Below are 24,414 nucleotides of genomic sequence, written 5' to 3'. Positions count from 1 at the left end.
TAATGTCTTTCGTGAAATGGGACAACCTCGATGACGTAAGCGGACAAATGAGAATAATTTAAGCAGGTCAGTGTGTGTGTGTGTCATTGATAATGATGGAATACACGAATAACATTTTGGCTACACTTTTGTTACCTTCTTCAAATAGGCTAACTTACTGACCCAAAAGTGTTGCGTTTTCAACAAGCTTCTCAGACTCTAGTCACCCATATGATGCTGTCTAGGCGGTCGTTTTTAGACACGACCAGCAGTATCTCGTGCTCGGTACTCTTTTGACTGTACTCTACAACTGTACACAAACACGCGCTGATCTCACGCGTCTGCTGTCTTTGAGAGGAGGGACCGTTTCTGGTTTAGTCATGCTGTAAAGCGCTAAATAAGCAGATGTTTCCTATGGCTGGCGTCAGATACGACCGTATCTTTTAACAGGACCTTGAAGGATGGCAGCAAAGGAAGATCTTTACTGTAAGATTATTCCGCGCAGACTTCGACAGAGCAATTGTGTCTCTGTCAAACACTATGGATCTCACCTGGATGTGCTTCTGTCGATGGGATTTCCTCAACACAGAGCGTAAGTCGATTAAGTCTATTTTAAGATCACCATAAACAAATGAGTTTTCTCCTTTTCTAAAGTTTAATTTTCATTTATGCTGTAGCACGCTTTTATCCAAAGCGACTCGTTCATTCAAGGTATTGCGTTTTTTGGGATCGAACCCACGACCTTTGCGTTGCTAACGAAATGCTCTGCAATTAAGCTACAGTTACGGGATGTAATGTATCTTAACAAACCAGCTTACCCATTTTATTATATAGAGGTTGGGTTGAATTTATGCAACACATGAACGAATACTGTAGCCTATAGTATACTTAGTGTTTACTATAGTAAACTTAGTAAAATTCCTAGGTGCTACCGTGTTTTCACTTTGATAATGATTGAAGTATAGCATACTGCAGTATTAGCCTACTTTAACTTATAATTCACTTGTTTAGTAAAGCTTGGTTGTTTTTAATCCATGGTTGGGTACAATATGAACAAACCTAACTGTGTAAAATTAACCTAGAAAATTTCCATATTTTACCCAGCCATTGATCAAAAACAACACATCATTTATTAGCATATAATATTTGTAAAGTGTAGTGTACTGTAATTTTCTAGAGTTTATTGTATTTACGGTATTTTTTTACAATGTGGGACACATAGATTGTGCAGAATAATCTTGGCAATAATTCATATTTAGGCATACATTATAGGAATTTTTATTCATTATTATATAGTGGTGAGCGGGGCACAAACTAAAGGAGATCAGAATTGGATTGAATTTTTTTTACACACTTCAAGTGTACTTGCCATACTTAAGTATACAACGATAATAAAAAGAGAAAATGTTAATTCCATTAATCAAAATTATAACTAAATACAATATCTGGGGAATTAATTGACAATTAATTTTCTTAATAATGTGACGCTTTCAAAAATATCTGTTCATATGCATTGATGCATAAGATATAAGGATAGATAAAGGATCGTGATACCCACCTGTGGGGTAAGTTGTACATTTGTAATTCTGTAACTTTCTGTGTAATTGTGCAAGAATGATAACTTTAAGTGTTCATTAGTAACGGATGTGTCTGTTGCTAGAAAAAATTAAAAAGTATTAGGTTATGCCCCCGCTCTATACAGTATATAGCTATACAGTATACTAAACATATTGTATATATTATATAAATATTGAATGTAACATAATGTACATTTATTGTATTTCAAATTGTTTTGTAGAATGATTATCCTTGCCAGTTTTAACATTAAGTTAAACGTTTGGTGTTTAGGCCAACAATGTGTTTTCACATTGTTCACATTAAACATTAACAGAGAAAGTGTTTTAAGCTATTTATGGTAATCATGTCAAAACGTCTCTGAGCGTGATTTGTGTAATATGAAAAAAGTATGGTTTGTCTGTAGCAACTTTTATTACCTGAATCAATGTACTGTGTAACATGCCATTGCATCTCACTTCAAAGTCACTAACCTATAACCTCATAAAAACAGATGTTTGATACAGTTACCTGTATCCTGAACTATATATCATACATATCTCTGTTTAATGGTGTGACTAGTAGCAAAATTAAACTCTGGAACAAATACCTCGTCAAAAATAAAAAATGTTTTGGTTTCCTAAAGACGAGGGGAGACGGACATCATGGATCACTACTATGTGAAGGGAGGTTTGGCAGCTGATATGTAGTTAAGATTGTATACATTATATAGTACACATTTTACACAGTAACATTAGCTCAGTGTAGTTTTTGATACGCTTTAGCTATGATTTGAACTAATACTTGTTGTTTATTTTGCTTGTTATCAGGAAATAAACTACTCTTTAAGGACTATTGTTATTGATTCTTTGCGGAGTTTGCCAGAAGTTATGTTTGTTTCACGAAAGCCATTTGTTCACTGCTAAAAATGTCTATAAAGTGCTGTTTTTGTTTTTTTCTGCATGATTGTAGTGCATTTCACTGTCAATAGTATTACAATATTTCAATTTTTATCAGATAGGGGTTTTACAAAAGATCATTTTTGGCACAAAATGACATTTGAGACAAATAAAAAAAGAAAAAGAAATCAGAAAATTATGACATAAACAGTACTTGGTTATTGATAATATATAAAAATGTATAAAATATAATTTTATAGACCTATTAAAGGTACATAAAAACTTTGTCTCTGTTGCCCAGATGTGATCCAATAAAATAATGACCTAGCAGGGCTCAACGGAATTTTTTTTTATACTGGCCTCAGTGTTTCCCATACATTGATTTATTTGTGGTGGCCCACCACAGAATCAACACTGGCCCCCACAAATAGAATTTTCATGATTCCCATTTACATTTTTATTTCACTATTTAAAACAGCTTAATTCGGCTTAAAATATAATTTGATATATAATACAGATCAAATACAGATACAGATCAAAGAGTAGAAGTGAAACATATTTCAGGTGCCAACACTAGATCAAATGTAAACACGACATGATGACATCACATATATGCTAATTAGCGGGTGACGTCATCACCACCACAGTCTCCTCAAAATCCTGTGGGAAACACTGGGCCTGTTTGGCCAGTGGTTCAGGTTTTCACTTGCCCAGCCAAAATTTTCACTGGCCCCAATAAAAAAATGTCAGTGTCACATATAAAAATAATAATTCAAAAGTCAAATATAATTGTATACATATACAACAGACATGTTCCAACGGAAAAATGTGGCCAACTTTTCTGCTTTACCTGTAAACTGACAGCAAACTGTGCAAAATATTGCATCGTTTCTTTTGTTGTGTTTTACCCAAGTAAATGTCTGCTTCCAAGATGTTAAATTATATACATTGATGAAAATCGTTTTTGTTGCCTAAGGGTGAAGGACAGGCCCGATCGGGCAAGTGACAATACTTTTTACTGGCCCGAACATCCCTCATGCTTGCCCTGGGCCACCGAGCAGTCCTTTAATGTTGAGCCCTGCCTAGTCACATGAGAGCATCAGTCAGTGTACAGAGACAGTTATGTTTTATAAGGTAAGAGATAACATCTGTGATTGTTACATCACACTGTAAAAAAGCAGCATAAAGTTAAAACAACTTGGTTTTGCAAGTCAATTCAGCTTACTAGTATTTAGTTTTGACCTGTGATAAGTTGCCATAACTTATAAAAACAAGTTGTAATTGTTTAACTTAACTTATTAAGTTAAAGTAACATATATGTTGAATTTTACAGTGCATGAATGATCAGCAAGTCACAAGGTGCTTTTTCTATTCTTCTTTTAGCACATGAATGAGAAAACCCAACTATGCAGCTGTTCAATATTAAATAAAGCATGTAATTACTGCATGCACAGTTTTGCGTGGGAAGGCCCTCTGTTTACTTTTGTTATCTTGGTGTTCAGAAGAAAGAGCCACTTTGTTTCATTTGGAAATGATCACAAGAATGTTCTTCGCGGGTCACAGAGTAGACTGCAAAAATAACTTTTTCAGCTAAGTTTCCTGAACACTTCCTCCATCTGCCATTGGCTGGACAAACATTGTTTCTGCGTGACATTCGGAAAATTTAGTTCAACGTAGTCAGATTTAAAGCTAAACACTGTAAATTTTCTTTATTCTCAGTCATCACACTGCTATCTTTACAAATATCATCCACATATGAGGTGTGGCCTTACAAGTATACAGTATGCATATAGGCCTACAACAACACCATATCATTGTGGTGGTGTCTCAGGGTCACGTTTTGTAAATGTCATCAACTTCCTTCCTGAAATGAGATTAGATAGCAGCTATGGCCTCCTGTACATCTGTTGTATAAATGCTGAGATCTTTGATCAGCTTCTGTATTCAGAGGTCACACTGTTGATGTTTCCTGTGGCATATGAGGACTCAATACATTTCATGCATCAGATGTGATGTTCTTTTGAAATATGTTGCCCTCCAAGTGGCTGCCAGTTGCCCCTGTTGCAGGCCCGGCACATTTGCCGTGTGTGCAGGTGTTGGATGGACATTTTTTTGGCTTAACAGCTGTGCACCAATTTCTTGGTCTGTCCCGTGCCCAGTCCTCTGTGTGGCGGAGCTGGCAGTTGGTATATGCGGACCATTGGGATTGTGTCTTTTTGTTGGTCTTGGAGTCTCAGCGAGATCAATCGTATCTTTTTCTTTACTTTTTGGCTCCCTCAGTGGCTGCTGGGATATAAAGGAAACAGATGTAGGGCAGCACACTGCTCTAGCATTAAGCCTCTCTTCTGACACCAGAGTAAAAACATGCTTTCTGTCAGACACAGACAACAGTGTGGTCCACAAACAGTTGTTAAAAAAAGCCGGCCTACTCCTTTATTCCCTCATCAACTCCTCCGCTGTTTATGAGAGGCATGCATCACTGTGTGTGTGTGTGTGTGTGTGTGTGTGTGTGTGTGTGTGTGTGTCTGTCTTAGTTGAGAGTCCACCATCTGTGTCGGTTGTGCGATTGCCAGAACGGGCACTGTGTGTCCAAAAGAGTGTCCTTACGCCCTTAGACTGAAGGATACATCTCCACCCTCTGGCACCATGTTGGTTATTGTTTTGGGCAAGTGTTATGGGCTTTAAATTAAATAAATTAATAGAGTAAGTCTGTGTTTCTGTTTAATTCAAGAGTTATATATTTTTTAAAAGCACGATTTGAAGGAAGCACTTGATGGGAAGCTGAAATTGACAGTCTGCGATAATAGCCATGACATTTTGTGTTGTATGACATTTGTGTTCAGCTCCATTTGTGTTCCATGGTAAAAAATCTAATGACTAAAATTAACAGTTTTCTAAAATCAAAATAAAATGTTTGTTTATTCATGTATGGCTGTTGAACCTGCTTTCACCCGGGATTGAGTGAATTTACATTGTCAATCACAGGTGAGGGTTAAAGGGATAGTTCACCCAAAATGAAAACCAGTGTCCTGCTAACTTCTGGGTTAGTCTATGATAATCCCTGTGGCACTATAGGCGGTTTCATCAGATGCGATTATGTGTCTGGTCGGAACTTTACTTCCGGTTTCTGTTTGTTTAATGGTGTGACTAGTTGCTTAACTGAACTCTTGAACAAATACCTCGTCGAAAATAACAAATGTTTTGGTTTCCTATAATCTACGTGGTGTTTATTTTGCTTGTTATATAAACAAACTACTTTGAAAGGACTTTTTTGTTATTTATTCTTAGCGGAGTTTACCGGAAGTTACATGTGTTCCACGAAAGCCGCTTGTTTACGTTGTTACTGCTGAAACCATCTATATAAAGGTGATACCCAGGCCTAGACCCATGCGAAGATGCGATTTCTGCCTGGTGTGTGACAGGCTTAAAGGGATAGTTCACCCAAAAATGAATATTCTGATATCATTTACTAACTCTCATGTTGTTACAAACCTGTATACATTTCTTTGTTCTGATGAACACGAAGGAAGATATTTTGAGAAGTGTTTGTAACCAAACTGTTCCCTTCCATAGTATTCTTTTCTCCTACTCATGATTTTGTATCTGTTTCTTACATGTCAATTACATGTAAATGCAGTGTATGACAGGATCTGAGTTGAATACAACAGGATCACATTTAAAATGTTGTTATTTTTGCATTTCAGACCCTCAGAAGTCTTAGTTCATGTAACTAAAGAAGTCATAGTGGTTAAGGAACTTGTTAGCTTTGCTGATATTATTTTGTTGTAAATTATAGTTTTCTGTAAAGTTACCATTTACTGTAGGTAATCGGTGTTTGCTTTTGTAAACCTGGACCAATATAAAGACAATGTATTTCTCACCACAATTCTGAAAATGCATGTTAGCAGTCCAGCTTTATGTATATTTTTGTGGAGAATCAAGAGTTAGTCATGAATATTTTGCCTTCTCTGAGTTATGATAGTATTTAATACGCTATATACCACCAAAGTTAATGAATTTCAAGTCAAGTTACATCTACTAAATTATTTAAAGTTTACTCAACTTTTTTACAGTGAAATTGCCACTGGGTTTTCTAAAACACCAATTTGTATTCTATATAAAATGTATTATATGATTATAAATGTGCTTGTACTGAAAGCTGTCCCCCTTTATTTTAAGTGAAGCGCTAAATGGCTTCTTACGGCCCTGTGTTAAATTGTTTGAATTAAAGAAAATTACATAGATAATTATTACGTCTTGCTTATTCATATGTAAGCAAAAAGGTAGGGCTGTGCTGTATTGAGAAATAAGTTGTGACTAATTCACGAAACTGCATTTGCATTTATGGTAACAGATATATAGTACTGTATAATATCGGGCTACAATTTGCCCTTTGTTTGCTCTTATTTTGGCAGTATAGTGCACTCAGTGTTCAGTGATAGTAAGGGAGGACATCATCTGGCATCGGAGAGGTGCGTTGGTGCTAACGGCCAAATGTCATTTTGTACAAAGGAGCCTTTAAGTTCACAGGTTACTATTTAAAGTTATTAGTTAAAAATCCAGTTTGTGAAATACATCTTCTAAAAGCTTGTTAAATTAATCTCCACAATGTGCCCTACATGTCGCATATTGATAACATCATTATTCTCATAATCAACAAAACAACCATTAATTTGGGGCTATTAAAAGACTGACTTCTGCTTTGAGAATTCGTTTGTCTGAAACATGGTTATTGATAATAAAATCATTCTTTAAAATTTCCACAGCTAACCTCACTACTAACATGTTTAACGTGGTTTCCTTGACGCATATGTGGTCATGAACTAAAATTAACAATTGTCAATGTGTCTGTGAATTGTCTAAGTAGAATTTTATGTTAGATTAGAGAAGCAAATTGTTGCTTACATACTGTATACGCTGCTTTATCTCTAATTATTGCCATGTTAATCTTTTATAGCGTGATATTCTTGAGGCCATTCTGTTGCTTTTATCTTTTTAGTTTGATTTGACATTACTTAATGTACTTAACTGTGTATGTAAGAAAATGGTTAGGCCTACATATGGCTCTTTTCCATTGTGTGGTACAATGCGGCTGTGTGCCACGCGGCTCGGCTCGTTTTACTTTGGTTTACAATGGCAGTTTAGTGATGCTTCAGAGTGGGTGGGATTATATACTTATTGTTAACGCTGTGCCGCCTACACTTTTAGAAATAAATTTGTCACTGGGACAGTACCCTTTTAAAAAGGTACAAATTTGTACCCAAAGAGTGCATATTAGTAATTCAGAGGTACATATTGGTAGTACAGAGATAAATATATACCTAAATGGTACCCATTAGGACCTTTTTAAAGGGTACTGCCCCAGTGACAGCTTTTGTACCTTTATTTTTGACAGTGTACTGCCATGACATCATTGTAAACGTGAAACAAAACACCACTCAACACGGGAGCAACGGAGCATATCAGTGGAATGATGCTCTTGATTCTTGGCATGCTGATGTTTTTCATTGTTTTTAGATGTACTTGTATTACGCTGAAGAAAAACAGATGATTTATTGTTGTTTTTGTTCATTATGGTTTATTCGATGTTGAATGTGTCAAAAACCCCTGAGAAATATTATTATCATTTTTTATTATTATGATAATTATTAGACAATGCAGAACAAACCCAGCCTAGATCATTTTCTTTCCTTAGCTGATGAACTGTACTCATAAATGTTCAGCATTTGCAAAGAAAAGTTAATGGCTGGGTTGCCATTGGCCATAATGACAATCATGTATATTTTTATAAGGCAAAACTGTGTTCATGTTGATTTTAAGTAGACTTATTCAAGTACTTTTCATTTGTATGGTTAATGTCAGCATGATGAAGTTTGTCCAGCTCTTAGCCATAATAGTTTTGACACCCGTGCTCTAGCTCCTTGGCAAAGAATCAGACTAACAGTAAGGTCTATAAACAGGAAACTAAAGGATGCAAAGGTCTGAGCTGTGGGATTTCCCCAAAGAGCCGAGTAGGTGTGTATATATCTGTTTGGTCAGCTGTGCATGTGAATAGACACGTTGTGAATAGTATCGCATTAAATATTATCAGGAGTGATTTGATAATGTAACATATGTGCTGTAGATTACTGAAGATTAAAGGGTCTGCCAAATGCATAAATGTAATTTAATGTAATGCTTTGTAAGTCTTCATGTCTAAAGTTATATCCTGGTGTTGGATAGCTGCTGCGTGATGTTGCCACTGCTCAAAATCTTGAAAATTTTGAGTAGTGTTCCTGTGGCTGAATTGGTAAAGCAGTGCAAAACGTGGGTTTGATCCCCAGGGAACACCCATAGAGAAAGCACATTAACTCCCTAACTGTCACCACCCGCCCTTTTTGAGTGACCTTTAAATTAGTCACTCTGGCATTCTGTGGTCTAGAAGCCTCATCACTTTAAAGTTTTTATTTTTACTTGTGTCTTGTGTCAAGTGTCTTGAGTTGTTAATATTAAAGGGGACATTTGATGAAAATCTGACTTATTCCATGTTTAAGTGCCAGAACAACCCAGTAACTTTGGTAAACCATTCTCTGCAAGCATGTAAAAAAAGCTCATTGAAATTTGGCTCCCCTTGTGATGTCAGAAGGGGATAATACCGTCCCTGAATCTACACCATCCAGCACTGCCTTTTGGTGCAGAGATCAGCTCATTTGCATTTAAAAGGACACACCCAAAAATTACAACATTTTTCTCACACCTACAAAGTGGCAATTGTGTGCTATAATAAATTATCTATATGGTATTTTGAGCTAAAACGTCACATATGTACTATGGGGACATCAAAGATTTATTTGACATTTTAAAGTCTTGAGAAATGTCCCCTTTAAAAGCATTTTAAGTTTATTTTGACAAAAATAATTTTATATAATAATAATATTTTATATCATGGGACCCTTGGGTGTCCGTGGTAGTATTAAGGGGGGTCCTCCAAATACTGTTTGAATGCATTGAAAAAAACACAGTATTTTTCAGACAACTTACTAATCTCTATACCGCTGTGTTCCTGTCCTCAAATCGGGCTGATGTCTACCTTGTTCTGTGAAGTCCCTCCTTCAGAAATACTTAACAAGTTCTGATTGTGTAGTTTGTTTAGTGTGTATTGATTCGATAGCAGCTTAGCTTAGCCAGAGCCGTTTGAGCCCAAGATGGTGACTGACGTATTCCTGTGGGTGGAGGTTAGTCAGAAACTCTTATTTTAATGTCATTTAACCGGGAAGTAGAGGGCTGTAGTCCAAACCGGCCGTTCCCTGTAGGCTTTGAAAGGGGACTTCTGTTAAAGAAAATATATCACTTTGAAAATATTTTGCAGGTATTAATTATGCCCTAATAGCAACATTACACACTAACTAAAGTTTGAAAAATGGATCACGAAAAACGGGACCTTTAATTGATGCATGTACTGGGGGATTGTGATTCTTATCTCCATGCACTAAGGGATCCTTGGCCTAAAAAGATTGAAGACATCTGTTTTATATGAAACATTTATAAAAATAATAATGATTCACACAAAAAATGCTAAAAAAAACTAAAGTCTCAACTGGTTTTGATCCAAATTTCAAGTTAAAATCACAAAATAAGATGTTTTTGTGAAACTTTGTCGTAGATTTATCAACAACGGCCAATATGTGTCATTTGTTTGTTGCATACTCTTGTCACAAATTGATATACAGTATACACTGCATTATTATTAGTGCAAAAAAGTTTTAAAATATGGAAACTACATTCTTATTGGCCAAACAAGGTGTGCTGTACTGCCTTTTTTGTCACATTATAAAAGAGCAGTGCTGCACGGCTTTTCATATTGCCAGGCCACCACCGATGTCAATCAAATATTGAAGCATGAGTGCTCTTTTGCTTGCTCTGAGGTGCACAAACAGGCAGGAGACAGCGAGTGACTGCAGTCTGGTTGTTCCAAACAACTGTAAACTTTCATCACCACAACGGAAACTCATTCGATTGGACAATGGAAAAACGCAAATGACTTCAGGTGCTTTTTCACTCTGAGCTCTCCTTCAAAACGCGTGGTGCGGCAGGCAGCAAAAACGCAAGGCGTTCGTTGCGTATAAATAGTTTTATTTTTTTGTTCAGGTTTAGAATAGGACATTTAAATAAATGTGTAAATATGTAATAACAAATGGACCCACCGGTCAGTGACATTTTTTTGAAATTACTGTTACTACATCCTTCTTTTTGGCACCTATGGGCCTATAGGGTTACAATGTTAAAAAGAAATGTAAATGCAATCAAGACAAAGAAGAAACACACAGAAATATAATTTACTTTCCTACTAGTACACTGTACATATCATTTACATAAGATAGATGCATAAAGACAGATACAGTATTGATTAAGCCAAATTTAAATGAATGTTGGCTTTCCAGATGTCATAGTTTGTTAGCACACTGTATGTGTCACTGGAATCTGAAAAGATTTGCCCCCACTGCATCATCAGCAAATTTCACATGAGTAATACAGGGTGGTAATTTGGAAATAATTTGTAACACATTTAAAAGGGACATCTTAAAACATGAAAGACTGTGAGTAAGGCATGTGTGGGTGCTTATTCATTTGATCGATCTTGATTTAATAGTTTGTATTATCTGTTTGGAAAATATTATGTATTTGCTTTTATTCAACTTTTGTGAAGTTAAGAACAATTTAGTCATTTAGTCAGTACATACAGACATATGAGCCTCTGTTTACTTGACCTTTAACTACTTGTTACCACTGCAACTGACTTCAAATTTGCCCTGATGTAGGCTGATTTAGTTAAACCCTCTAATCTTTTTACATGGACCATGTTATATGACGATCACCTTTTTCAACAGCATGTCCATGTATTTTTTACATGTTTATACATACATGTTTTGTTACATAATTGTTGTATATTTGTTATAAGCTGATCTCTATTGCAAAATGTTGTTTCAATCTCACCAAGTTTAAGGAACTAATAACACGTTAGTTTATTACTCTAATTTATTTGCATTTCATCTATAAAATGTGTGTGATGGACCATGCGCTGGCTCCTGTTTGCAGCGATATTCTGTTAGCACGGGTTTGTTCTCGTTTTGATAAAGCAATGCATTTTATCCGTGTACAAATATGCAAACTGACCGCAGTCCATAAACTTGCCCTTTGATAAACCCTTACCAGTTACAGACTGGATCTTAGGGGAAGTCCTAATATACCCCCATGGTTTCACTTCAGTGGTATTAGTTTAATTAGGGCTATGTGAGGTTTTATGATGACCTGTTAAAAAAAGCCTTCAGCTCTATAATCCCATGTAACCATTATGTTCATTCTCACACTCACTGTGTTGAGGTTTCAAAACATAAACCATTTCACAATTCACCATTTGTTTGGTTTTGTTAAATGGGACAACTATTTAAACACACAGTTGCTATTTAAATGTGAGGTTCCTGGTTTTATGAGAGAAATGGAAACTTAATGCTCTTATTCTATTTTTGCTGATACAAAACCTTATGCCTTATGGCAAAATACATGCAACTTGTTTTTGTGGCTTGTGTTGTGACATTTGCTTGTGAATAAGGTCCTATACACACAAACTGAGCATTACCGCTGATGCTGATGATAAATGTCAAAGTATACTGCACTACAAAGGAAAAGAGTGTGGTCTAGCGAGTTAAGGTCCTTTGCCTTTGTACCGCTGTATAGTTTAAACGTAACATCTTTCAATGCCCTGTTGAGGGTTATGCAATTTGAGTTACCAGTATTTTACATCAATAAGGTAGATTTTTTAGTTCAGAACTCTTCAGAACTTTGGGCTTATTGCACGACTAATGTGTAAAATAAAAACCTGAAGTCCTGAACAAAACCACTAAATAATCACTGATTTAGCTTATCAGCCATCTCCAGAGGTACACAGCGGTAAAAAAATTTTGTGCATTTTTCAAGTATCTGTACTTTTGATTTCGAAGTAGGCATAATATCATACTATCTTACTCCACAAAATTTCATAAATACAAGTTGTTAAGTACATTTCATACTTAAGTACATAAAAAAATCTAGCTTAAAAACTATTACATAAGTATACTTAATGTACTAATGTACTATGCACTATATTTTAATGTAATTAGGTTTAAGGTACAATGCTTTAATGTATGTAATGTAGTAAAGTAAAAGTTTCCAAAGAAAACACTCTGATCAAGTACAGATACTTAAAAAATGTACTTGTTTAATTTTTAACATTAACTTTCGAAGCAGTATTCTTGAATTCTGTAAACCGCTTGAAATGAGGCTACTTTGATGAATATGAACATTTCTTTATGCACAAAAGCAGAGCATAAGAGACGTGTGAGAGAAGTGTGATCGTCACCTCTCCCACGCAGCTCATCACCTCTTCACTGCCTCTTGAAAACTTCATAAGAAATGTAGTATTTCTTTTTACACATGTCCCAGACCTGAGACTGACAGCATATAATCTTATAAACTGAAAAAATGCTTGCTACTGTGCACTGGAACAGACTTGAAATATGTTTTCTATAAAGCATTACAGTTTGTGTCATGTGTTCCATGCACTCTAAAAACGACTCATTAAACGTTAGGCCATGACTGATGTACTACTTACTGTTTTTAAAGTGTAACTAAACCCCTGGTCAGAGCCTGACTCCACCCACTGCAATATTTGAAAAATGCAAGAAAAGTGGGCAGATCCCAACGGAGATAGAGGGGACGAACTAAGTGTGTTGTGAGATCTTAACAAGGGCGTGGTGAGCTTGAATCTGCTTACATCACAAGTAATTTTTTGGACCCAACATCCAATAGGAAAATTCAACTGCAGTAGCCACCGTTCAACCTGAAGAGGGCAGCACTCAGACGTTTTTACACCATATATTGTAGTATTGAAACACTTTATATCCAAATGTCAAAAAACTTACTAAAATCAATGAACAGCACTAATAAAGCATCATTCTTACAGATCATCAACTAAAAAAAGTTGGTTTAGGGTTTAGTTACTCTTTAAAGACTGTCTATGCACTTGTATTTAAACAATTCAAATCTTTACTGTATGTCATTTTAAAGTAAAACATTTTGTCTTTCAGATTGAAAGCTCTGGCATCAACTGGAGGCAGAAGTGTTCAGCTTGCATGTGACTGGTAAGTTTCCCTAATAATGACAAAACATTTTTGTCCTCTTTTTTTTGCGTACTCTTACTACTACTAAAAACTTAAAGGCACAACCTGTAACTTTAGCCACTATAGGTCTCTGGTTTAAACAAGATTGATAAACATTTCCTGCAAAATCTAACCTGACAGCAGTAACACTTTACAATAAGGTTGTATTAACAATACTTCTGCTGTATTAATATTAGTTTGTGTTAATTTCAGTATTTATTAATACATTTTAAAAAGTAAAAGTTGTATCTGTTAACATTGGTTAAAGGGGGTTATAGCGTGAAAATCTGACTTTTTCCATGTTTAAGTGCTATAATTGGGTCCCCAGTGCTTCTATCAACTTAAAAAACATGAAAAAGAACAACCCAGTAAACCATTCTGTGCAAGCATGTGAAAAAATAGGTTCTTCTGTTTTCTCCACTATTTACAATAATACGGCCCCTTAATCAGCACTATCCAACCACGGCACTGCCATTTAGTGCAGAGAGAAAATAATTGATAACACAATTGAGCTTCAATTTCAACAAACCACCATCATTGTGATCAGTGTTTGCATTTTATTTGCTTGTTTGCATTTTAACTCTTTCACCGCCATTGACGAGATATCTCGTCAATTAAGAGAAAACGCTTCCCCGCCAATGACGAGATTTTCCGTCTTTCCGCAATACCGCTATTATCCCTTCCGCAACTTTTTAAACCCGGAAGTATTGCTCTACGGCAAGCGGCTGGATGTCCTTGTCTGTTTTAAAGATCGCTCTGAATGGGATCTCTATGAAAAGTTCATCACAAAAATGGAATTTCTCTGCTTTTTGCTCAAAATGTGGTGTTTTTGCAGAAACCTACCCATATTCAAAAGCTGATTACAAAAGAACCATGGAAGGTAGGATGAAACGTTTTTTTTTTTTTTTTGAAAGCAGAGGGTCTGTTCTTTCATTTCGTATATTGTATGTTTATATATTTAAAGAAGAACATTTTCTGGAAGGCATTAAACTTTGGTGAAAATCATGAAAAACGCTGGCGCTGGCTGGCAACTTTAAAAAAACCGCTGGCGGTGAAAGAGTTAAAAGGACACACCCAAAAACGACACATTTTTGCCCATGCTTACTTTTAGAGTTTGTTGTTTGTTTCATTTAAAGTCACCATCATTGCGATCAGTGTTTGCATTTCATCAGCTCATTTGCATTTTAAAGGACACACCCAAAGCCGGAAGATTTTTGCTTACACCTAAAGTGGCAATTTTAACATGTTATAATAAATTATCTATATGATATTTTGAGCTAAAACTTCACATATGCACTCTGGGGACACCGAAGACTTATTTTTCACCTTAAAAAAATCTCATAATATGACCCCTTTAATGCACCATGAACTATCTTGAATAACTGTGTTGACATTAACAAACATTAACAAAGCCCAATTTGATTGCTTATTGTTACTTTATGGTAGCTAATGCGTTTACTGAAGTTAACAAATACAACCTACAATCCATACATTTTATATATGTGACCCTGGACCACAAAACCAGTCATAAGGGTCAACTTTTGTAAATTAAGATTTGTAAATCACAAGTTTATAAATGTGCAAATTGGATAAATAAGTTTTTCGTTGATGTATGGTTTGTTAGGATAATATTCGTCTGAGATACATTTAAAAATCTGAGGGTGCAAAAAAATCAAAATATTGAGTATGTTGTCTGAATTAAATCCTTAAATTAAAATTATGATTTTGATTCATACAATGTATTTTCAGCAATTGCTACAAATATACCCATGCAACTTAATACTGGTTTTGTTTTCCATGGTCACCTATTTCTTTGTTCTGCTGAACACAAAGAAAGATATTTGTAATCGAGCAGGAAACAGGAACACCATTGACTTTCATAGAAGGGAAGAAAAATACTTTTGAAGTCAATGTTGCTCAAAAACTCCTCAAAATATCTTTGTTTGTGCTCAGCTGAACACAAACCGTACAGGTTTTGAACAACTTGAGGGTGCGTAAATAATCACAGAATTTAAATTTTTGGTTAAACTATCCTCTTAAGGGACGGTATTGCCCTCTAGTGGTTCCTTTTTATGCATCGTTACTCTTGTGGTTCACAAAACTGATGATGCGGTGTCTTAGCTGTATAATTTGTGATCACGTGTTCGTCTTCATAGGCTTTTCTCTCATTTGGATGACCCTTTTCTGGATGACCCTTTACCTAGAGAGTATGTGCTATATCTGCGTCCCAGTGGGCCTTTACAAAACCAACTTTCCCATTTCTGGCAGCAGTCTCGCTTGACCTGTGGGAAGAACAAAGCTCACAACATCTTTCCACACATCACACTTTGCCAGTTCTTTATGGTGAGACACAATAGTTGTTGTTTACCTTGTCAGGCATTTTATCGCTTGTCATTTCATCATTGTGTTAAAACATTACATATGTGTTTGCAGTGCCCAGACAATAAAGTTGAGGCTCTGCGTGAAGCCCTACAGTCCACAGTGAAACAGTGGAGGGGGAGATTTCCCAGCTCTCTGCCACTGGAGCTTTACACCTCCACTAACTTCATCGGCCTGTTCGTGGATGAGCAGGTGGCTGAGACTCTGAGGAAGTTTGCGACTGACTTTGCGGTGGAGGCTGCCACTAAAGCTGGTGGGGAAGCATGATCAGAGCATTTGTCACAGATGGTGCTTGAATTGTGCTTTCATTCGCTCATTTTGTCTCCCGCTGTTAGGACTGTTTGTATTTTGATAGAGTAGTTCACTCAAAACTCAGAATTCTGCAATTCAGTTAAACTCTTCTCATTTACTTACCCTTATTTTCAGTGGCAACCGGTGACTTCTTTTTTGAGGGCGCACGATGTGAAGCTCGTCAAAACATGTATTTAGCCATTCCTTCATGTGTGTGCCTCGTCATGTCAAAATATGTGTTTGGTGCCTCATGTGCATCATATGTCGTGTCAAAATATGTGCCTGCTGCAGATGCTTCAAAGGGGTTTATGATTAAAGACTGGGTTTTATCATAAACCCTTTTGATGCGTGTGCAGCCGGCATGTATTTTGACATGACACATGATGAACATGAGGCACCAAACACATATTTTGACATGATGAGCCACACATTACACTCCGAACACATATTTAAAATTCATGCCCCTCGGAAGAAAAGTCACAGGCCGCCACTGCTTATTTCATTTCAAATTGATATGAGTGACACTTTCTTGTGTGAAAACAAAATGAGAAATTAGGGACTGACACATTCCAAATCTTTTCCCTCTTTTTTTTCAGTTGACGTTTATACAGTGGTGGCTTGTGACTGCTCATCCGAGGGGCGCAAATTCAAAATAAGTGTTCGGAGTGTCGTGTGTGTTGCTCGTGTTTTCAAAATATGTGTTTGTTGCGTCATGTGAACCATGTGCATCACGTGTTTTGTCAAAATAAGTGCCTGCTGCACACGCGTCAAAACCGTTTATGATAAAAGAGACGCTCACGTTCACAAAATACACACAAGACACTCCCTTAACAGTAAACTCTGATTACGCATGAGATTATGTGAGTATCTGGCAAACGCGAGCGTCTCTTTTATCATAAACCCTTTAGACGCATCTGCAACAGGCACTTATTTTGACAAGACACGTGATGCACATAGGATCACTCAACACACAGAACACATATTTTAAAATGACGAATCACACACATGACGGGCTACATACATGGGTGCAAACTTGGTTTTAAAAATGTCAAGCATGAAAATGTAAAAATTGCTTAAATTTACTTTTTTTCCCACCAGACATTGAAAAACAAAGTCTGGAGTAAATGGGAACATTAATTTAAACACTTTTACTTATCATTTAACACTTTTTGTAACGTAATTTAAAAAATTAGACTTAAAAAATCTCATTACCGCAACAGTCAGAAAACATCAACACTGACGTATTTTCAAAATGACATAACAAACCTGAAAGAACATAATTTGGAGATTCTGCACATGCATTTAAAATCAAAGTATTATGCTTCTATTAATTAAATTAACATTTAATAAGCATCTGTTGCGGTAATGATAATCAAAATGTCGTGTAAGCATTCTGACAAGACAATATTTCAAATGAACTGTAAAAAAATGATCTTACCTGGTAGCCATCTTGAAGTAACTGGTCCATGTGCTTGGTCACTCAAAATCAAACTTTATTAAAATTCTGTATGTGTGCTTAAACTGTTCTCAAAAAGTGTTGCGGAGGATGAGAACATCAGGCATGGACACATCATTTTCCAAATTTTTCTTCATTATTATTATACATGAATATTCAGGAAATATTTTTTCTGTCATCTAAAGTAGTCTAGCAAAACATCCATTTATTTTTTTTCTAAATATTTTTGTGTTGATTTGATTAAATTACAACATAACGCATGTTCACAGCCGGACACATTGCGGTAATGAGAATTTCAGCAGAAAATGAGATAAAATTGACAAATTATAAATTCTTATGTTGAAATCACACATTGTGCAAGGTAGAACACAGTATTTTGTTAATTCTGATGCTTTTTAATATCACTATATTACACATTTTAAAGATAAAATCATTAGTGCCGTGGTGTTCCAATGGTTTCGTGAGAATCACCCACATGTTGTGACGAACTTCGCATCAAGCACCCTTGAAAAAAGAAGTCACCGGCCGCCACTGATACATAGTCATGTACGATTTCAGTGGGACTGTGGCAAGGAAGATTTTAATTGGCTAACAACATTATCTTGATCTTTTTCTCTTCACAAAGCTAATATATGGACACACGTATAGTATGTAGCAGGGCTCCTCTGTTACTTTGTTTCCACTGTTAGATTATAAAATAAATAAAGGGCAAAAAATGACCTTAGCATTTTCACTTCAAATAGCACATAAGCATGTGAAGTACATTTAAACGCACTGTTTATTTACATTTATTAACAAAGTGGTGTCATGCATTCATAAGTGGTCATCTTGTTTTCTTATTCAATAGATGTTCATGTGGAACCTCATAAAAAGCAACTTCATTTGACTCTAGCTTATTACTTTCCACCCAATCATTTATCTTCCTTGGAAAAGTTGGCTAAAGGGATCGAGGTCAAGCTGGGCTGTGATTGGCTCGCTGCTCTCTTCTCACGGGACATGAGATTTGTGAATCATGAGGTGATGTCCGACTCACGTTTTCTGCTTTATGTTTAATAGTTTTTTTTACACTGGTTTCCTGAAGAAGACGGTATTGTGGATTCGCACTCTTACCTCTGTCTTAATTGTCAGACTTTGCGAGTGATGTACCCCTACATGCCTCAGAATGATGATGAGCTGGAGCTGGTGCCAGGAGATTTCATTTTCTCATCTACAATGGAGCAACTGAGCACTAGTGAGGGCTGGGTGCATGGTACATCTCAGGGTACAGGCGTTTCTGGACTGCTGCCTGAAAACTATGTCAGCCCTGCTGATGAATGCGACACATGGGTCTTCCATGGGTGAGCTCCATACATATTACTATAGATTATACATAAGGTAGTGGGTTTGTTAAAATCAGTATACGTAAGTGTTAAAGTTAAATGTGCAGGTCATACTGAATGGTGCCTCAAAACTCTCTACAATATATTGCTTGAGGTGATGTTCTGTATTTGTTTTGCCCGGTGGGCAACACACTCGAAAATTAAGGTGACACATGATGCCACAGAAGAGTAATTTTTGGCTGGATGGTTCCTTTAAGGTACCTTTAACATCCAAATAACCTTTTTGTTATACAATATTATATCTGCATTGGAAAAGGATCTTTAGACTATAAAAAGGTAAGACAGAAATCTTTATTTTAGGAAAATTTGAATTAAAGGTGGGGTGCATGATCTCTGAAAGCCAATGTTGAGATTTGAAATCACCTAAATAAACACGCCCCTAACCCAATAGAATCTGCACCTTCTTTTGATAGACCCGCCCCACACTTACGCAACCCAGGCAATGATGTCGGTTAGTAGGCACACCCCTTACTGCTGATTGGCTACAAGTGTTTTTTGGTACTCAGCGCCCGACTCCCTTTTCCAAAGTGTTTTTCAAAAATCATGCACCCCACCTTTAATGGTTCTTTGGGAAACCAAAAATTGTTCTTTAATAGCATCAATGTGAAAAACCTTTTGTTGCACCTTTATTTTTTAGGGTGTCAAAAGATTAAAGGATACTTCATGTATTTATGTTAAATGAGAGGCCCTCAGGAAAATTTCTTTGTTACAGGCTTCCTGATAAACACAAAACAAAATTTACATGTAAATTACACAGGAATATGGGATTTGTAGCAAACAGATAAATATGAATCAGATATAGAGGAAGCTAATGTTTGTACATGATACAGTCATGATACAATTATCAAAATTTCTGACCTTTGCAATCCTACTTTGAACACCTTAGCACCTGGAAACTCATAATTTTCCTAATTTTATAGTAAAAATGTACAGTAATTCTCAGTAAATGAGTGTTATGTACAGAATATAAAGTGAACCATTTATTCAATGCCTTTAACCCTTCATATGCTTTTTGCACAGGTCACACTCATTCTTTTGCACTTCTCCATCGGAAAAGGGCTGCAAAGAGAGTAAATCATTGGACGGGCTGCTTGGCCTCCGCTGCTTGGATAACTCAAAGCTGAGCGATTCTGCCATCTTCAATGTTATTTGCCAACCAATGCAGGTATCTGATTGGTCTAGGACATTGTTTCTCAATCCTGGTCCTTGAGTTCCCCCTTCCAGAATGTTTTAGATGTCTCCTTAATTATCACACCTGATTTAACTCATTAGCTTGTAACAGAGACATTGGCCCTGTCCTTAATGGAGCACTTCATGTGGACTTTCGGTCTTGTGGCCTTAAATTGCGCATGCTCGCTTAGCCTTCGAGTCAGTAGGGTGTCCCATCTGTCATTTTTTATGCTCCGAAGTGTGCTCATCAGCGCCCCCATTTGCATCCTTTGGCAAACCCTGCACTGCTGCAGGCTTCACACAATTTACCAACCCAGAAGTCCTTGTGAAAGAACAATCAGACCAATCAGACGACGAAAGGGTGGAGTTCACACTGATGGGCAACTTCTCTTCCTATTTCGACCCTGTCCCAAAATATGACTCTGGTGCGCCCTCGTGGACTCCGGTCAAGGGTCCCTAAGGTCTGCACTACATGATGTCATAAAAGTGTGGACTCTGAGGAAGTCCGAAAATCCGGAGTGTGCCATTTGGGACAGGGCCATTCTGGAAAGGAGGCTGATGAGTTGGTTCAGGTGTTTTAAATCAGGAGACATCTAAAACTTTCTGGGTGGGGGTCCCCCTCCTTGTCTAGGAATCACATTACTGTAACAAAAAAGTAACATTAATTAAAATAAAGTTACTTGGCAGCAAGTCTTTTCATTTATTAATGGATTTGTATCATTTTGAGGGTATAGGTGCTGCGATCCAACCTTCAGTCTCGCCCTCCTAAAAGGACCCTGTTCGTATGTAGGCATGGAGAGCGAATGGATGTTGTGTTTGGCAAACACTGGCTCTCACAGTGTTCTGACTCAAGAGGTAAACAGACTTGTTAGTTTACGGCTTCTCCCTTACACTGTTACTTCGTAAACTCAGTTTGTCTCCCTATAGGCAGGTATATGAGAAATAACCTGAATATGCCTGCTGTGCTACCTGCCCGGGGTGCAGAGCAAAGGTTATATGAAATGGATGCCCCTATTACAGTGGTTGGATTAACACAGGCCAGGATAGTGGGTATGTTAACAGATTGTTTTAAGGTGTATTACTGTAAGATGAATAGTCTGACATGCCTTTCTGTAAATGTGATTCTAGGTGAGGCTATACTAGAAAGTAACACCACTATTGATTTTGTATACTGCTCACCCAGCCTCCGCTGTGTCCAGACGGCTCATGAAATCCTCAGAGGTATGTAGCCTACCTGCTGTCTCAATGTTTTTACATTTCAAAAAGCTGTGTGACTCTACTGTCATGCACTCTTATTTTAGGATTGCAGCAAGATGGCAGAATAAGTATTCGAGTGGAGCCTGGGCTTTTTGAGTGGACTAAATGGGTCTCAGGGACATCTTTACCTGATTGGATTTCCCCCACAGATCTTGCTGCAGCCAAACTAAATGTAGACACAACGTACAGGTAACATATCCTAAGCAATTCCTGTTAGGGGTATTTTATGTTTAAAATTCAGCTTAGATCAACACTTGTCGTTTTGTCTGTGTTTTACAGACCTCATATCCCCATTAGCAAACTAACCGTCTCAGAGACATACGAGACGTATATTAGTCGGAGCTACCAGGTGACCAAAGACATTTTGGCTTACTGCAAAAATAAGGGTAAGTGATATCTGATTTTTTTTACCTAAAAATGTCACTGCATTAACTTGATTTGACCTAAAGACACGATATTTAATTTTCACCACTAGAGGTCACTAAACGACAACAACAATGGTGCAGCTTGATGATGCTGATGTGAAAGAGTGTTTAACGATGTGAGTTGTAGTATTTACCATAACTATCGAGGAGAATCGATCTGACAGGACTCAATCATGTTCATGGATGATGTGATGGCATAAAGTTTTATACATTTTAATGTGGCTTGATATAAGCAACAACAGGGTGGCGTGTTAAAACACTTCAAGTACTACTTTCGCATGCAGTGCTGTGCACATTGATTGGCACATAAAAGCATCATGAGAGTGACACAACAGTCCTGCTTTTATATTGCTCTCATAATAAGTCTTAAAGGGATAGTTCGGCCAAAAATGATATTAAACCCATGATTTACTCACCCCCAAGCTGTCCGAGTTGCATATGTCCATCGTTTTTCAGACAAACACATTTTCGGATATTTTAGAAAATGTTTTAGATCTTTCAGTTGATTAAATGTAATGTTACGGGGTCCACCACCTTCAAGTCCAAAAAAAGTGCGTCAATCCTTCACAAATTAAATCCAAACGGCTCCAGGATGATAAACAAAGGTCTTCTGAGGGTAATCCGCGCGGTGTTGTTGTAGAAATATCCATATTTAAAACTTTATTAATGAAAATTACTACCTTCCGGTAGCGCCGCCATCTTAGACTCCTCTGTATTCAGGAGAGAGTATTAGCGTAATGTACGCACTTTTCTTAGTGACGTATGACAAATTCGGAGGGCGGGGGCACAGAGCAGCAGCAGAGTAGCCTCCATCGGCTGCGTAAGCTCTCATCCTGAATGCGGACGCGACTAAGATGGCGGCGCTACCGGAAGGTATTTATTTACGTTAGTAAAGTTTTAAATATGGATATATCTACAACAACACCGCGCGGATTACCCTCAGAAGACCTTTGTTTATCATTCTGGAGCCGTTTGGATTTAATTTGTGAAGGATGGACACACTTTTTTTTTTGGACTTGAATGTCGTGGACCCCGCAACATTACATTTAATCAACTGAAAGATCTAAAACATTTTCTAAAATATCCGAAAATGTGTTTGTCTGAAAAACGATGGACATATGCAACTCGGACAGCTTGGGGGTGAGTAAATCATGGGTTTAATATCATTTTTGGCCGAACTATCCCTTTAATGCAATAATCTTAAATAATTTGACCATATAGCTTTTCATTTATCCTACTTTTCACATTAGGAAACAACATTCTGTTTGTTGGACACGCTTCTTCATTGGAAGCCTGTACCCGCAAGATCCAAGGCCTTCCACCCAAAAATCCTAAAGATTTTGTGCAAGGTGTACGAAAGGTAAAGGTTTTTTACTGTGTGTGTAAATCAGTTTTTCATTTTTTAAAATGTTTAATTTTTATTGACCTTTATACTTTAAATATGATGCATCATGGGAGCTGTTGTTTGCCTCCAGATTCCGTACCTGGGTCTCTGTGCCTGTGAGGAACAAGGGGATACAGGAGTGTGGCAGCTGGTGGACCCCCCAATTCTGCCACTTACTCATGGGCCCAATCACAGCTTCAGCTGGAGAGAGACCCTACAGCAAGAATGACCTCATCTTTATAGTCTTTCCTCAAGGGACACAATGAGAGAGACTGCAATAATACCTGAACTGGAAGCAAAAAACTGAGCGTTTTTTAATATATATGATATTTGTCACGTTTATGTTTAAATTATGCAAATGAGATGTTGATATTAAATCTGGACAGATGAATGCAAATATGTGGTAGTGTTAACTGGGCCTTTAAACAGGCTTTCTCGGGACATTGGCACAGTGATAAATAATAAAATTAAATAATGCAGCAGTTATCGTAAACATCTCATCACTTTTTGCCATGCAGCTATGTACTTTCCAATGACATGTTAAAGAATTTAAAGGCAATCATGCAATCTCATAATGCTTGTTTGAAATTAATTTGCATGCAAAGAAATTGCAAAATCATTTTTTATCATGCATATGATATGCAGTGGTGTATAAACCATATGCTAATAAGGGATATTTTAAGAGAAGTCAATACCAAGCCCCTTTTTCTATATGTTGGATTTTGAGTATTTCTCACGAATATCAAAATATTTGCTCTCAGATGTTGTAAATGTCTTGGTAAAGAAACGGGGACATCAGACGTTATCTTTCATATTTTAAGTAGTGTATGGACAAAGTCTGAGCATTATTACTGATAAATACATTAAATAATGTTTGACTTGCAAACTGTTTTAGCCTACCTTGGATAAATACTGATAATGATATCTATAATACAACATACTACTGTTTAACATTATACTAACGTAGACCATAATATCTGAAAGTAGCAGAAATGATTAAAGTTATTTGAGTTAATTTCCTTTTTTGGTATTTAGGTTAGGCTAATAGTTAATAAGGGTTAGGCAAA

The 24,414-nt window shown here is 36.8% G+C and overlaps 1 protein-coding gene across 2 annotated transcripts; it reads left to right on the top strand.

The window, feature by feature from the left end:
• Positions 1-181: 181 nt before the first annotated feature.
• ubash3bb (ubiquitin associated and SH3 domain containing Bb) lies at positions 182-23,945 on the top strand. 2 transcript variants are annotated; one of them, XM_065281240.2, is made up of 14 exons: positions 182-571; positions 13,535-13,588; positions 15,763-15,949; positions 16,040-16,238; positions 18,580-18,749; positions 18,861-19,069; positions 20,132-20,276; positions 21,016-21,136; positions 21,209-21,331; positions 21,410-21,502; positions 21,583-21,727; positions 21,818-21,924; positions 22,014-22,079; positions 23,214-23,323. In XM_065281240.2, exons 1-13 carry the CDS (start codon positions 441-443, stop codon positions 22,061-22,063), a joined length of 1,734 nt encoding a protein of 577 aa, XP_065137312.1. In that variant the 5' UTR covers positions 182-440; the 3' UTR covers positions 22,064-22,079; positions 23,214-23,323. The 2 variants fall into 2 exon arrangements, with proteins under 2 accessions (XP_065137312.1, XP_065137310.1); XM_065281238.2 differs by lacking the exon at positions 22,014-22,079 and adding an exon at positions 23,439-23,945 and having other exon boundaries at positions 194-571.
• The last annotated feature ends 469 nt before the right edge of the window (positions 23,946-24,414 follow it).

Source organism: Paramisgurnus dabryanus, chromosome 8 (assembly GCF_030506205.2).
Source record: "Paramisgurnus dabryanus chromosome 8, PD_genome_1.1, whole genome shotgun sequence".
Lineage (NCBI taxonomy): Eukaryota > Metazoa > Chordata > Actinopteri > Cypriniformes > Cobitidae > Paramisgurnus > Paramisgurnus dabryanus.
Note: the sequence above shows the minus strand (reverse complement) of the source record. Positions and strands in the feature narration are given on the sequence as shown.